The sequence below is a fragment of the Dromiciops gliroides genome, chromosome 4 (assembly GCF_019393635.1).
Source record: "Dromiciops gliroides isolate mDroGli1 chromosome 4, mDroGli1.pri, whole genome shotgun sequence".
Lineage (NCBI taxonomy): Eukaryota > Metazoa > Chordata > Mammalia > Microbiotheria > Microbiotheriidae > Dromiciops > Dromiciops gliroides.
In genome coordinates, this window is record NC_057864.1 from 256862967 (window position 1) to 256877800 (window position 14834).

The following is a 14834-nucleotide window of genomic DNA, read 5'->3' on the forward strand; positions in this document are numbered from 1 at the left end:
ACATGCTGCCTCTGGGAAAGTTTAATTCAGACCTGCTTCTGACCATCAGAAAACACAAGTTCTGCTGCAGCAGGGCACTATCTAAGAGGTTGCAGGACTACAAGGAAATGATTGGCTATAACTAGAGTCTACGGCTGTTCACTGATCTGACCCCCCTTCTGGGCATCAAACACTCACAGACTCAGAAAAGCACTAGGGGGCTAGAGGAGTCTCGGAGACCTCATCTAGTCCAATCTTCCAGATGTTAATGAAGCTCGGAGGAATGATAGGCTTTGCCTCAGGTCACACAGTAAATTAGGCATTGAGTTGGATTAGAACTCAGGTTTTGCCACTATAGTAAAGGGGCCACACTGATGGCTCAGACCATTCGTTTCCATTCAAGACAACAACAGTATTCTCCTACTATGTTAGGAAGTGAGAACCCAAAGGAAAAAATAAGCCTTTGCTGCCCCTCAAGAGGCAATTAATTTTAATGGTAATTAATCACAGACTCATGATGGACTCTCTTTCCATTGCCTTATTGTTAATTACCTTCAACTGTAATAGAATGTTGTGTCTTTAGATTATAAGCTTGTTGAGGGAAGAGACTGTCTTTCTTTTAATTAACTGTATCTCCAGCACTTAGCAGAGTGATTGGTATATCACAGATGCTTAATAAATGTTTACTGGATTGGATTGGATATGACTTGCATCCCCAGTTTGTCAATAAATTCCTTGAGAGCAAAGGTTGTCTCCTCTAACGTCTGGGTATTCCATTCCATAACTAAAAATTGTTTTTAGTTGTGTCCAATTCTTCATGACCCAATTTTGGGGATTTTCTTGGCAGAGATACTGGAGTAGTTGGCCATTTCCTTCTCCAGCTCATTTGACAGATGAGAAAACTGAGGCAAACACGCTTAAGTGACTTGCCCAGGGTCAGCTACTAAGTGTCTGAGGCCAGATTTGAACTCAGAAAGATGAATCTTCCTGACTCCAGGCCAAGTACTCTATCTAGTGCATCACATACTTGTCCAACAGCTAATATAGTACACTTCGCATAAAAAAAGCACTTTTTTTTCCCCCAGAGCAATGAGGGTTAAGTGACTTGCCCAGGACCACACAGTTAGTAAGTGTCAAATGTCTGAGGCCACATTTGAACTCAGGTCCTTCCACCACCCAGGGCTGGTGCTTTATCCACTGTACCACTTGGCTGCCCAAAAAAGTACTTTCTAAATATCTCGCGATGGCTTATGGACCATTGTTCTTTGTCTGTTCACCAGGTACAGATGAGGGCAAGGAGATGTTACAAATCAATATGCCTACAAATAAGTTAAGCCAATGTCTTTCTTGTAGAAGGGAGTATGGCAACAGAGTCAAGAAGATCCTCATTCAAAAGTTGTCTCATATACTTACTATGTGACTGTGGGTAAGTCATTTAACAGTTTCTCTGCCTCAATTTTCTCATATGTAAAATGAAAGGAGTAATAGGTGGTACATTGGATAGGGTATTGAGTGTAGAATCAGGGAGACCTGAGTCTAAATCTGGCCTCATATGATTACTAGTTGTGTGACCCTAGGCAAGTCACTTAACCCTTATTGCCTCAGTTTCCTCATCTGTAAAATGAACTGGAGAAGGAAATGGCAAATCACTCCAGTATCTTTGCCAAAAAAACATCAAGTGGGGTCACAAAGAGTCAGACATGATTGAAAAATGACTCAACAACAACAATAAAATAAGGATACCAGAACTTCTTTGACATTTCCAACATGCCCCTGGAAACTCATTATTGGGAAAACCTCATCATCTTACAAGACCTCATTGGCCTTGGAACTCTACCTCTGATTGAAGGATGGAGCCATGTCATTTCTCACCTGGCTACACCTTCCCACTTTTCAACTTCCTTTTGTGTCATGTCTTTCCTCATTGGACTGTAACCCTTCTGAGGTCAGGAGCTGTCTCCCTCCCAAACCCAATATTTACATCCCTAGCATTTAGTGCAGTGCCTGGAACACAGTCGGTACTTAATAAATGTTAAATGACTGAGAACTTACTTCCCTGGGTTGTTGTGAGGATCAAATGGGATATACAAAGCGCACATCACCTCCATATTCAATAAACTCCATTGACTCCCTATCACTTCCAGAACCAAATACAAGATACTGTGTGGCATTCAAGGCCCTTCACAACCTAACACCCTTCCCCACCTTTCTAGTCTTCTTACACCTCCCCCTCCCACCTAACCTCCATATGCTCCTCAATCCAGTGAGATGGTCTCCTGGCTATACCACAAACAAGATACTCCCACTCTCATCACCAGGCATTTTCTTTTCTTTTCTTTTTTTTTTTGGTGAGGCAATTGGGGTTAAGCGACTTGCCCAGGGTCACACAGCTAATAAGTGTTAAGTGTCTAAGGCCAGATTTGAACTCAGGTCCTCCTGAATCCAGGGCTGGTGCTCTATCCACTGTGCCACCTAGCTGCCCCATCACCAGGCATTTTCTCTGGTGGTCCCACATGCCTCAAAGACTCTCTCCCTTCTCATCTTCACCTCCTGGCTTCAAGTCCTAGCTAATAATCCCACCTTCTATAGGAAGCCTTTCTTAACCCTGGTGCCTTCCCTCTGTAAAATTATTTCCTAATTATCCTGCATATAGTTTGTATGTATTTGTTTACTTGTTGTCTCCCCCATTAGATTGTGAGGTCTCAGAGGGCAGAGACAGTCTTATGCTTTCCTTTGTATCCCCAGTACTGATAAAGGGCCTAGCAAATAGAAGGTTGTTAATAAATGTTCAATGCTCATCAATGTCAGCAATTATTATAAAGAAGATGTCAATTCCAAATGAACTAATATTAGCATTTATTTCTACTGTAAGTATCTGTGTCTGTATATCTACAGGTGGAGATATATAGGTGTCATGGCTACAGATCATGCTCAGGGTGGGGGAAAAAATACTTGTGCTATGGGTCTAGGCCATGGGTGAACAAGACAGTGTTTCTGCTATCTCTATGTTATGTTATGTTATCTCTAGAACTTTTGTCTGATTTCTGAAGGCCCTTAAGAAGGAATGAAACATTCTAGCTCTTTTTATAAAAATAACATACTGTAGGCATTCAACATATTGAAAAAAGAGTAAGTCAATAAATGGCTAACAAGTCATATTCCCCCTTATCAACAAGAGTGGGTTTCTCCTTTCAAAGGCATGGGATTTCACTCACATTTATAGAAAAAAATTATTTCCCTGGGATCGTAGGACCATGGATTTTGAATTGGAAGGGACATTAAAAGTCATCTAGACGGGGCAGCTAGGTGGTGCAGTGGATAGAGCACCAACCCTGGATTCAGGAGGACCTGAGTTCAAATCCAGCCTGAGACACTTGACACTTACTAGCTGTGTGACCCTGGGCAAGTCACTTAACCCCAATTGCCTCACCAAAAAAAAACAAAAAACAAAAAAAAAAAAGCCCACCCCTTTATTCCCTGAGGTGGTGGGTATAGGTGGGACAGAGATGGAAACAGAAGGAAGCATGTGGCACTATCACTTACGGCACAATCATCTATGATCTCTGCAAGGCGCGTCCGATGTTTCCGGCCTAAGCGCATGATTTTTTTCCATGTGTAGTAGTACTCAACACATTGGGCCACAGTCTTAGACTTCACCTGGAGGGAAGGAGACAGATTACTAAGATTAACGCCTTCAGATGACAAATCCTTCAAGTAGCAGAGATGTGGCGTTTTTGTTTTTTTTTTCATTTCAGTGCATGGAGGTTTTTTGTTCAAGAGACAAAAATGTCTTCTTGACATCAGTGGGAGTGATAGTCAAAAGGAAGAAGAGGAGGCATGAACTGCGAAATCCTTGGTCTGACTCCAAAAAGGCAGAGAATTTTACTGCCCTTCCTCTCCCATAAAAGTAGATGTGGTACAAGATTCATTTCTCTGTCCTGTTTGTCCATGCTTCTTCTCTGCCTGGTTGTTCAAAGGAACTGGGCAAATGGGACTGTGACCCTTCCCCCTCCCCACCAAAAACCTAGATACTTCATATAATGTCAAACTCTTTAGATGTATTAGTTTTCCCAAATTATTTTCCCCCTTTATTCTTTATCCTAATGGATACGGGAGGGAGAAAGGGAGAGACGTTATGTTATAAGGAATGGTTCTCCAGAAGGAGTAAAAGAGAGATTCTTTGGACTAAGAGACGGACTCTGGGAAGGGAAGGGACCCCCCTTTTTATAAGGGATAGCTTTTTCTGGAAGGGGCAGAGGGAGAGATTTGTTATAAGGAATGATTCAAAGGGAACGGGAATGGGGAAAGATACATTGGGAAATATAGGGGATGTAACAACAAAAGATATCAATAAAGTTTTTTTAAAGTCCAGAAATAGGGAAAGAGCTCTACCCTTGAGAACAAAATGAGGAGGATCTCTGCCCTGAAGGAGCTTCCAGTCTAGTAGATGAACATAAAACAAATAAGGGTAAGATACACCATTACATAAGTACATTAGAGGGGTGTAAAATAAAGTGCAATGTGAGGTTTTTAATGTTTTATTTGAGGGGGGGAGAGGAGCGACCTTGGAAGAGGTACATCAGGGTGGGGCTTTAAAGGATAGGCAAGAATTAAACTGGTGAAGAGAGGATGGCATTCTAAGCTTAATGAGTAGTTTGAAGAAGGCTTGGAGGCATGAAAACACCAAGACATAGAGTTGTCCAGTTTGCCTAAAGAACAGGGTACACGGAGGGGAATAAGATGAAACCAGGACTGGAAATCTACCAGGTCCTAGGGGACTTTGCATCCTAGGGAGAAAAGCAGGAACTTTAATCAGGAGGCAAAAGGGAGCCACTCACAATTTTTTTTTGTTTTTTTGTGAGGCAATGAGGGTTAAGTGACTTGCCCAGGGTCACACAGCTAGTAAGTGTCAAGTGTCTAAGGCTGGATTTGAACTCAGGTACTCCTGAATCTAGGGCTAGTGCTCTATCCACTGCGCCACCTAGCTGTCCCCACAATTTTTAAAAGAATGGGGTAACACGACCAGATTTATGGGGCAAGGAGGATTAAATTGGCAGCAGCAGGAAGAATGGACTAGAATAGGAGACAATGGATTTGGGAAGACCTATTTTTAAAATACTTTGGGTTTTTAAGCTGAGGGTCTGTACAAGGTGGTTGCAGCAGGGGAAAAAGAGGAGAGGTGAGATTGTAGCAATGTTTCAGAGAGAACTGACAGGGCGTCGTAATATCTGGATATGAAAAAGTAGAGTGAAAGAAAAGTCTCCAATATCCCCAACGTTTCAAAATTGGGCTACTGAGTGAATGGTGACAGCAAAGACACAAAGTAATCTTTAGTCCACGCTCTACTGCTGATTAATGAATTCATTATTTATTAGCTGCTGTATTTAGACTTTTTCTTTCAAGCTGGGGGCAAGGAGCCCTGTGCGCACACACACACACATATTAGCCCACATACATCAACACACATACAGTGGGTTGGAGAGGTTGTTTCATTTTAGTAAAGAGAAGCTTTCTTACCATCTTCTGTACAAAAATAAAATCTTTGCTGTAAGTGGCTAGTGCTTTGTTAAATAGTTTTCTTTCTAAGGAGGTCCATTTGTCCGATCCTAAAAGAAAGCACAAACATCACATGAGCACCTTGACCATTTCCTGGGTGATCCTCTCTGCCCACAAATCTCTTTTGTTATAAATTGATACTAGCCAGGTGACAGAAAGCAGGAATTTGGAACGTTAGTCCACAGTTTACACTGTTGGCCTTAAAAGTGTCAGCTTTTTTTGGCTTTAGATATACTGAGAGAGCCTTAGCTTGCTAGGGAGAACCCTCCAAGCCCCCATTTAAACCGGGAAATTTCTCCCGTGTATTCTTCACAAAGCTGCTAAAGGAATTTTCCTAAAGTAATAATGATGATGATAAAAGCTAGCATTTATATAGCACTTACTATATACCAGGCACTATACTAACTGTTTGATGATAATTATCTCATTTCATCTTCACAACCGCAGGAGGGAGGTACTGATTTTTTTTTGTTGTTGTTTTTTTTTGGAGGTAATTGGGGTTAAGTGACTTGCCCAGGGTCACACAGCTAGTAAGTGTCAAGTGTCTGAGGCCAGATTGCTGCCCTTTGGGAAGTACTGATTTTACTGATGAGGAAACTGAGGCAAACAGAGATTAAGTGACTGACCCAGGGTCACATACCTAGTAAGTGTCTGAGGTTGTATTTCAACTCGGGTCTTCCTGGCTCTAAGGCCAAACACTCTATCCACTGTACCACCTACCTGCCAAAAAAGTATAGGTCTAGGGGTGGCTAGGTGGCACAGTGGATAGAGCACTAGCCCTAGATTCAGGAGTACCTGAGTTCAGATCTGGCCTCAGACACTTAACACTTACTAGCTGTGTGACCCTGGGCAAGTCACTTAACCCCAATTGCCTCACTAAAAATATATATTATATATATATATATATATATATATATATATATATATATATATATTAAAAAAAAAAAAAGTACAGGTCTATGGGGCAGCTAGGTGGCGCAGTGGATTCAGAAGGACCTGACTTCAAATCCAGCCTCAGACACTTGACACTTACTAGTTGTGTGACCCTGGGCAAGTCACTTAACCCCAATTGCCCCCCCCCCAAAAAAAGTGCAGTTCTAGTAGATTATATAGTGGCACAAGTCTACAATCCCATGAACAGGGGGAGCCTGAAGCTGAAGGATCAGTTGAGCCCAGGGGTTCCGAGCTGGGGTAGGGCTTTGATGTCTATACTAATTCTATCTAGTACCCAGAAAGTAGAACTGGTACCACCAAGGTGCCAGAGGAGAAACTAACCAACCCAGGTCTGTAAAACAAAGCAGGCTAAACACATATAGTGAAAAGCATTGATATCAGGTCTATAAGGGTGGCTAGGTGGAGTAGTAGATAGAGTATCAGGCTTGGAATCAAGGAGGACCTGAATTCAAATCCAGCCTCAGACACTTACTAGGTGTGCGACCCTGGGAAAGTTACTAAACCCTGTCTGCCTCATGTTCCTCATCTGTAAAATGAGCTGGAGAAGGAATTGGCAAACCATTCCAGTACCATTGCCAAGAAAACCCCAAATGGGGTCACCAAGAGTCAGACACGACTGAAATGACAACAGGTCTGTAAATGACTTCTGAGCTTCCTGGCTGAGGGAGACAGGGAGATTCAGTCTTCCCTTTCCATTCCCAACTGCAGAAAAAACCCTAAATCTTACCATGTCACTCCCTTATTTCAGTGAATGCCAATGGTACACCCTGATGCTTTTAAGATCATATCCAAGCTCTTCTTTAGCACTGAAAGCCTTTTACGACTTGGCACCAAACTACCCTTCCAGTTTCCTTAAAAATGACTTTCATGGGGCAGCTAGGTGGCGTAGTGGATAAAGCACCAGCCCTGGATTCAGGAGGACCTGAGTCCAGATCTGGCCACAGACACTTAACACTGGCTGTGTGACCCTGGGCAAGTCACTTAACCCCAATTGCCTCAAAAAAAAAAAAAAGAAAGAAAGAAAGAAAAATGACTTTCATTTCAGTGTTCAGAGATCGAGTTATACTGGGCTTCCTGATGTTCCTCACACCTAACATTTAATCTTCCATCCCCTTTATTTGCAATGCCCCTCTCCTTATCTCCGCCCCTTAGAGTCCCTTATTTCTTTCAAATCTCTGCTCAAATGCCACCTTCTACATAAAGACTTTCCCAATCCCCCCAAATCACTACTACCTTCCCTGCCAAAAATTACCCTACATTTATTTTGTATATATACTCGTACGTGTTTATGTCTTCTCCTCTGACTGGGTGGAAATTCCTTAAGGGTAGAGACTGTTCCCTTTTTGCCTTTGTATTCCCAGATCCTGGCCTGCAACAGGGCTTAAAAAATACCAGTGGGTTAACTGATTGATTACTTTCCACCAGTCAGAAGAAAAAGGGTGAGTTTGCAAAAGATAAGGAAAGGTTCCAGGGCAGAGAACTCATGCAGACACAGTCTGCCTCGACTTCTGGAGCTCCACTGTCTCCACATTTCTCAAGCTCCCCAGTCACTGAGATTAGTTCTCACCACTATGTTTGTGTCCTGGCCATCTTGGCAACTCAAATCCTCCATTATCCTGGTTGTGGGCAGCCAGGCTGCTAAAATTTCTCAATAAGTTCACTGACATAAGTGTGAATTTAAAACACCACCAACCAAACACAGCATTTGCCAGCCAGCAGAGGGGCTGGAATCCCTTAATCCCTTGGTAGATGTTAACCAGTTTACACCTAACCACCCTGCCAAGCCCCAGAGAAGTTGTTTCAAGTAGCCACAAGCCCCTTGGGTTTTCCTTTGCTTATGGATGGAGGAAACAAGAATAAAAATAAAAAATAACTCGCATTTATAGAGGCTGTTAACATTCCCCAGTGGATGGATACAGGCAGTTAAAAGCTCTCTTACAATGTTACTGGCAAAGGTAAGAGATCACGACCTCTTCTCAGTGGGTTCAACAAGCATCTTGCTCTCAATACACCGATGAGTGAAACTATCAAAGAAGCCTGCCCAGGCGGACGGGCAGTACCTGGAAAGTGTCAACGCCTCGTGAAGGAATTGGATGGAGTTCAGATGGACTAAATATCTTCTGACACAGAGAGGCTTGTTGGCAAGTGTGTGAGGTCACAGTAGGATGGTTACTGGAGGATGCAGGCCAAATCTTCCAATGAAGCCACTTGTGTGTCCTAGTACCGTCTCCCTCCTTGACAACATATTGTGTCTCTCCAGTAGAATGAAGGCTTCACATTTATGTCTTCATACCCTGAATACCTTGCACGCAGCAGGTGCTTAATAAATGTTTGCTGAATTACAAGGTTTCCATAAGGGAGCTACCAGTGAGAAAACTTCCTTTATCAGTATGGAAAGGCAACCATTCACTAATTTACAGTCTTAAAGAGTTAACTGAGGCACTGAGAGTTTAAGTGATTTGTCCCGAATCTTAGTCAGTATGTGTCAGAGCCTAGATTTGAACCCAAGATGTCCTAAATGTGAGGCCAATTTTCTATTCATTATGATACAGTGACATACTGTGGTCAAATAAAAACTTTGCTTTCAGATTTACAAAGTGTTTTCTTCACAAAAACCCTATGGAGTCAATAGTGTAAGTATCATCTCCATTTTACAAAGAGGAACCTCAGTCACAGGACATTAAATGATTAGTTCAAAGTCACATAACATACATCAAAGTAAGGAAAAACTTTTGGTCATAGAACTACAAGAGACCTCAAAGATCATGTAGTCCATCCCTCCCATTTAAGTTTTTTTTTTTTTTTTAAAGTGAGGCAATTGGGGTTAAGTGACTTGCCCAGGGTCACACAGCTAGTAAGTGTGTGTTAAGTGTCTGAGGCCGGATTTGAACTCAGGTACTCCTGACTCCAGGGCCAGTGCTCTATCCACTGCTCCACCTAGCTGCCCCCCTCTCATTTAATAGATGCGGAAATTGAGGTACACCAATACTTAGGAAGTAGGGAGTTCTCATACCACTATATTATGCTACCTCCCAGGAGCCCAGTTCTTCTGATTCTGTAATCAGAGATGTTTCTACTAAAAGGTGTTGGAATCCAGACTATTTAGTTCTCTGAGGATCCAAATTCTATGTGACCTACTCCCCTTCATTCCATTTACCCCAAGAACAGTCTCTAAGATAGTCCAGCCCCATCTGGTGTCTGTGCTTCCTTACACAGCTATGCGAAGGTTTGCTTTCCAAAAACAACAGAGTTTCCAACTCATATTTATAAAGTGTCCCAGACTTATTTCTTCCCCTTGATAGGGAAAGTAACTTCTTCAACCTTCAAAAGGGGCAATGCCTTCAATAAGACTAGGATTCTGTACACAGTCACTGGGAAGAGAAACTAAATGGGCAGGAGCCAGGGGAATAATGAGCTCAGAGGAGCCATTTCCCAGACTAGATTCTGATCCCTTCATTAGGGCACATCAGTAACTTCTCAAACATATCTGCCCACAGCTCATCTCACATTGATGGGCACAGCACCCACCTAACCCAATCTAAGAAACATTTATTAAAACACCTACTGTGTGCTTGGTGCTGAGGACACAAGGAAGGAAAAAACCTGTTCTTGACCTCAAGCAACTTACACCCTAATGAGGGGAATACAAGCATAGTAAGAGGTCTCCCATGCAATGAACGCCCTTGCCCAGAAAGGAAGGAGGTAAGAGATGGGCATGACTTCCGAACTATCAAAAGTGAAGGGCTTAAGGGGTTCTCTTGACTCATTCAGGTTTGAACACAGTGAAATTGAAAGGGAGGGTCAAAGTAATGCTAAACAAGCCTGCAAAATTAACAGGGAAGTTATTCATGCTCAGCCAGGCATGTCATGGAACAACATAAAATATGCTAGTCTTTCCAACACCTGAAAGGAATCACCTTCTTCCCTCCCCCACTTAAATCTAAACTTCCTCAAATTCCTTCCATTCTTCTAAGGTTCAGCTCGGATACTAAGTCTTCCATGAAGCCTTCTCTCCTCCGGAGGCTTTCTGCACTCATATTGATCATATTTGCCTAGACCCTGGTGGGAGTTACCTACTGTTTCCCGGGCATTCTTTCTCACTCCTTTCTCAAGGAACTTGGAAGCTGACTCCGCTCCCCTACAACTCCAAACCTTTTACTGGGGAAATTCACTATATATTTTGATGTTCCCTTAAGCACCTTGTTCTTCCAGTTCATCAACCCCAACTGTAAATTTACTTCATGAATGGTCGGTCACACCCTAAATCGAACTATGGTCCACAAGAGTTTCATTTTCATGATCAAGAATGCAGAAATTCCTCTGACCATAACCTCCTATCATGCCATCTATTCTGTCCTCACCATGACCTCAACTTGTTGGGGCTCTCTCAGGGGATCAACCCCACTCTGGCTTCACTTTCTTGCCTTCTCAAACTTGACCTTATATTTAATTATCATCTCTATGAAGATGATTCACAGATATTTTTCATTCCTAACCTCTCCCCTGATCTCCAGGCTCCCATCTCTACCTGCTTAGTCTATATCTAAACCTCAACATGTACAAAATGGAACTCATTATCTTTCCCCCCAAAACTTGCTCTTCTTAACTTCCCTCTTACTGTCAAAGACACCACTATGCTCCTGGTCATCCAGAGTCACAACCCAGGGTATACCTCAATTCTTTACTTTTTTTCACCCTGATCACCCAATGTGCTGCCAAATCCTGTCATTTTTCTAATTTTTCACCTGGCTGAGAAATGGGACTTCTCCGCCGTGTCCCAGAAACCTTATTATCAGGATAACCTCAATATCCTGCAAGATCTCCTCAGTCTTACTACTGTAATGGAATTTATTAATTTGATCATTGACAATGCTATGCTAAGGTTTAGTAAAAATACAGCAATTCAAACAGTTAAAGAAGAGAATCCAGCTTTCCAGACCAGAGTCCAGAATCCAGTTTTCCAGACCAGAATCCAGTTTCCTCCTGATGACATCTTACCACTTCAAGAAGACAAGAGAACTCAGAGAATTTATATGTTTTGTTAGTTTTTACTATCTCCTTTCTGTTACAATATACACTATCTGTAACATGTACTCTCTGCAGAGGCTCTCCCTTTGCAAGACTAATGTCAAAGTGTCGGTTCATGAGGACAAAAAAAAATCACCCCTCTGGACAAATCTTTCCTCTCTTCCTTTTCTATATTGTTGTTCACATATTATTAGTTAGCAATAGTTATTATATTCTTTTTACTGTTCTATCAAGGAAATATTTTGTTTCTTGAGGAACAAAAGGGGGGAATGTGGTAAAAAGTTTTAACAGTCGGTTAGATAATGGAGAGACACCAGTTTTTTTTAGGACCACCCTTTTGGGGAGGAGACCAACAGCATGAGCTACGCACACCAGTCCGCCTGTGACGCACGCCAGATTGCCTGCTGAGCACTCAACTTCCAGGGTGCGAGCTTAAAAGGCAAGGAGAGAACGGAAGTGGGGCCTTTTTTCCTGCTCTGCTGGTCTCCTGGCTGCGCTGCACAGACAGACGCGGACTGGAGTTTGACTCGGCCCAGTTCTCAGTTAACAGCACACACTTGACTCGGTCTCTCTCCCCAAAGGTGGCCTTTGGCTTTTGGTGAGTTTTATACGGAATACAGACTAAGCCTAGACTTAAGACGATTTGTATTGTATTTCTACTTTCCTATCCTTCTAATCAACATCACCTTGTGACTACCATAAAAATAAAAGCTCTATCTAGAAAACCAGAAGCTTCTTCCATTTCCTAGTCTGGGAGATAAATTAAGGGAAAGGTTAAGTAGGAGAGATTTATGATCTAATATCCAATTTTAATTTTTTTTTTTTTTAGTGAGGCAATTGGGGTTAAGTGACTTGCCCAGGGTCACACAGCTAGTAAGTGTTAAGTGTCTGAGGCCAGATTTGAACTCAGGTCCTCCTGACTCCAGAGCCAGTGCTCTATCCTCTGCGCCACCTAGCTGCCCCCTAATATCCAATTTTAATCTCACACTACTCTACCTCATCACTACACTGCACCCCTCTGACTGGAAGTTGGGAGGTATCAATTCCAAACCAAACTCCAGACCTCCATTTAAGAAGATAGCTCAGCTCAGACATCTCATTTCTCACCTGGGTTTACTACTCTGGGACTTCTCTAACTGACTTTTCCATCATGTCCCTCAATTGGGTAATTTTTCTTCCCTGCCAACCCTGCCACCCCCCCCCCCCCCAGCCTTTCAGTTTCCTTTTCTGCCTTGTCTTTCCCCATTAGATTGGAAGCTCCCTGAAGGCAGGGGCTGTCTTTCTTTTTTCCTATTTGTAACCTCAACATTTAGCACAGTACCTGACATACTGTAGGGGCTTAATAATAAATGTTCATTTATTTCTGACTATTTTTACCTTTGTAATTATGCAATGCCACCCTAAGCCCCTGGCACCTCCCTTTTGGACTATTGCAATAGCTTGTTGATTGGTCTCCCTGCCTCAAAGTCTAGCCCCATCCACTCAATCCTCCATTCAGCAGTCAAATTGCTATTTCTAAAATGCAAGTCTGATGATAAACTTCAATGGCTCCCTATTACCTCCAGGAACAGATTTTAAAATCCTGTTTGGCTTTTAAAGTCCTTTATAACCTGGCTGCTTTCTACCTTTCTGATCTTTTCATACCTTGGTACCATCCCTCCACAGCCCCTGCAACCCAGTGGTACTTGTCTTCTTGCTCTTCCTCAAAACTCCACCTTTCAGCTCCCAGCGTTTTTACTGTCCCTGGTGTCTGAAATGTTTTCCCTGCTCATTTCTGTCTCTTGGCTTCCTCAGCTAAAATTCTACCTTCTACAAAGTTGTTTTTCAATCCCCTTTCTCCTGTTACCTATCTTCTTGATTGAGAATCTTTTTTTTTCTTTTTTTTTTTTAGTGAGGCAATTGGGGTTAAGTGACTTGCCCAGGGTCACACAGCTAGTAAGTGTTAAGTGTCTGAGGCTGGATTTGAACTCAGGTCCTCCTGACTCCAGGGCCAGTGCTCTATCCACTGCGCCACCTAGCTGCCCCACCTATCTTCTTTATACACAGTCATTTTCCTTTTGTCTCCTTTCTTTGTCTGTGGGCTCTGTGAGGGCAGGGCAGGGGCTGTCTTTTTTTTTTTTTTTTTGCCTTTCTTTGTATCCCCAGCACTTAATACAGTTCTTGGTAGTTGTGCCATAATAAATGCTAGTTGACTGACTAACTGATGGATATTAAGAACAATACGAGGGGGCAGCTAGGTGGCACAGTGGATACAGCACTGGCCCTGGATTCAGGAGGACCTGAGTTCGAATCCAGCCTCAGACACTTGACACTTACTAGCTGTGTGACCCTGGGTAAGTCACTTAACCCCAATTGCAGCTCCAAAAAAACCCAAACCAAACCAAAACAAAACAAAACAAAAAACCCAATACCAGGACAGTACATAAGCAGAGGTAAGATTATATAACACAGACTGGATACACAAGAGGTGAAAGAATTCAGAGTAAGAGGCAAGATCGCTGAGGTTAGTTAAGGAAGGCTCCATGAAGAGGTACATCTACAGTTGGACTTTGAAGGAAGGGTCCAAATAAAGAGGCATTAAATGTGAAATAGCCATAGGGGCCAGAAATTTAGATAAGAAAAGGAACCATCGAGTCATCATCTATCCCAACAAACTCATTTTATAGACAAAGAAACCTAGAGGTTGGAAAACTTATCCAAGGTCACATAGGTAGTACAGTCTCAGAATCACAATTGGAGAAAGCACAATGTCTCAGGAAGACCTGAGTTCAAATCCAACCTCAGATACTTCCCACCTGTGTGATCTTGGGCAAGTCACTTCACCTTTGTTTGCCTCAGTTTCCTCATCTATAAAAAGGAGATAATAACAACCCCGGTATACCAGGGTTGTTGTGAGGATTAAAGGAGATAATAATTGTAAAGCACTTAGCACAGTGCCTGGCACATAGTATGCAGTGACAGGAATATTGTTAATATCAAATGTAATATTCCCTTATGTATCAAAAGGCCAAACTAACAGTAAGAAAGCCCTTCCCTCTCAATGATCCCAGGATTGTCATTGCATTCATTCCTCCTGCTCCTGAGAAAGAGGGGCTTTCTTACTATCAGTCTGGCTTTTTGACATGGAAGGGAATATTACAATTGATGTTAACAATATTCCTGCCAGCAGCTATTTAAATGTTAGCTATCATTATAGGGGGCAGCTGGATGGCTCAGTGGATAGAGTGCTGGGCTTAGAGTCAGGAAGGCCTGAATTCAAATCTGGCCTCAGACATTAGCTGTATGACTCCAGGAAAGTCTCTTAACATCTGTTTCCC

General features: G+C 42.5%; 1 protein-coding gene across 5 annotated transcripts in view; it reads right to left on the bottom strand.

Annotated features, from left to right (window-relative positions):
* Positions 1-14834, bottom strand: part of TRERF1 (transcriptional regulating factor 1) — a 294312-nt gene that overhangs the window by 16912 nt on the left and 262566 nt on the right. For all 5 annotated transcript variants that reach the window (XM_043999734.1, XM_043999737.1, XM_043999736.1 and 2 more), the window contains 2 exons: positions 5497-5585; positions 3523-3636 (listed from right to left, as the gene is read on the bottom strand). In XM_043999734.1, coding sequence (XP_043855669.1) covers positions 3523-3636; positions 5497-5585 — 203 coding nt within the window. The remainder of the gene's footprint in view (positions 1-3522; positions 3637-5496; positions 5586-14834) is intronic.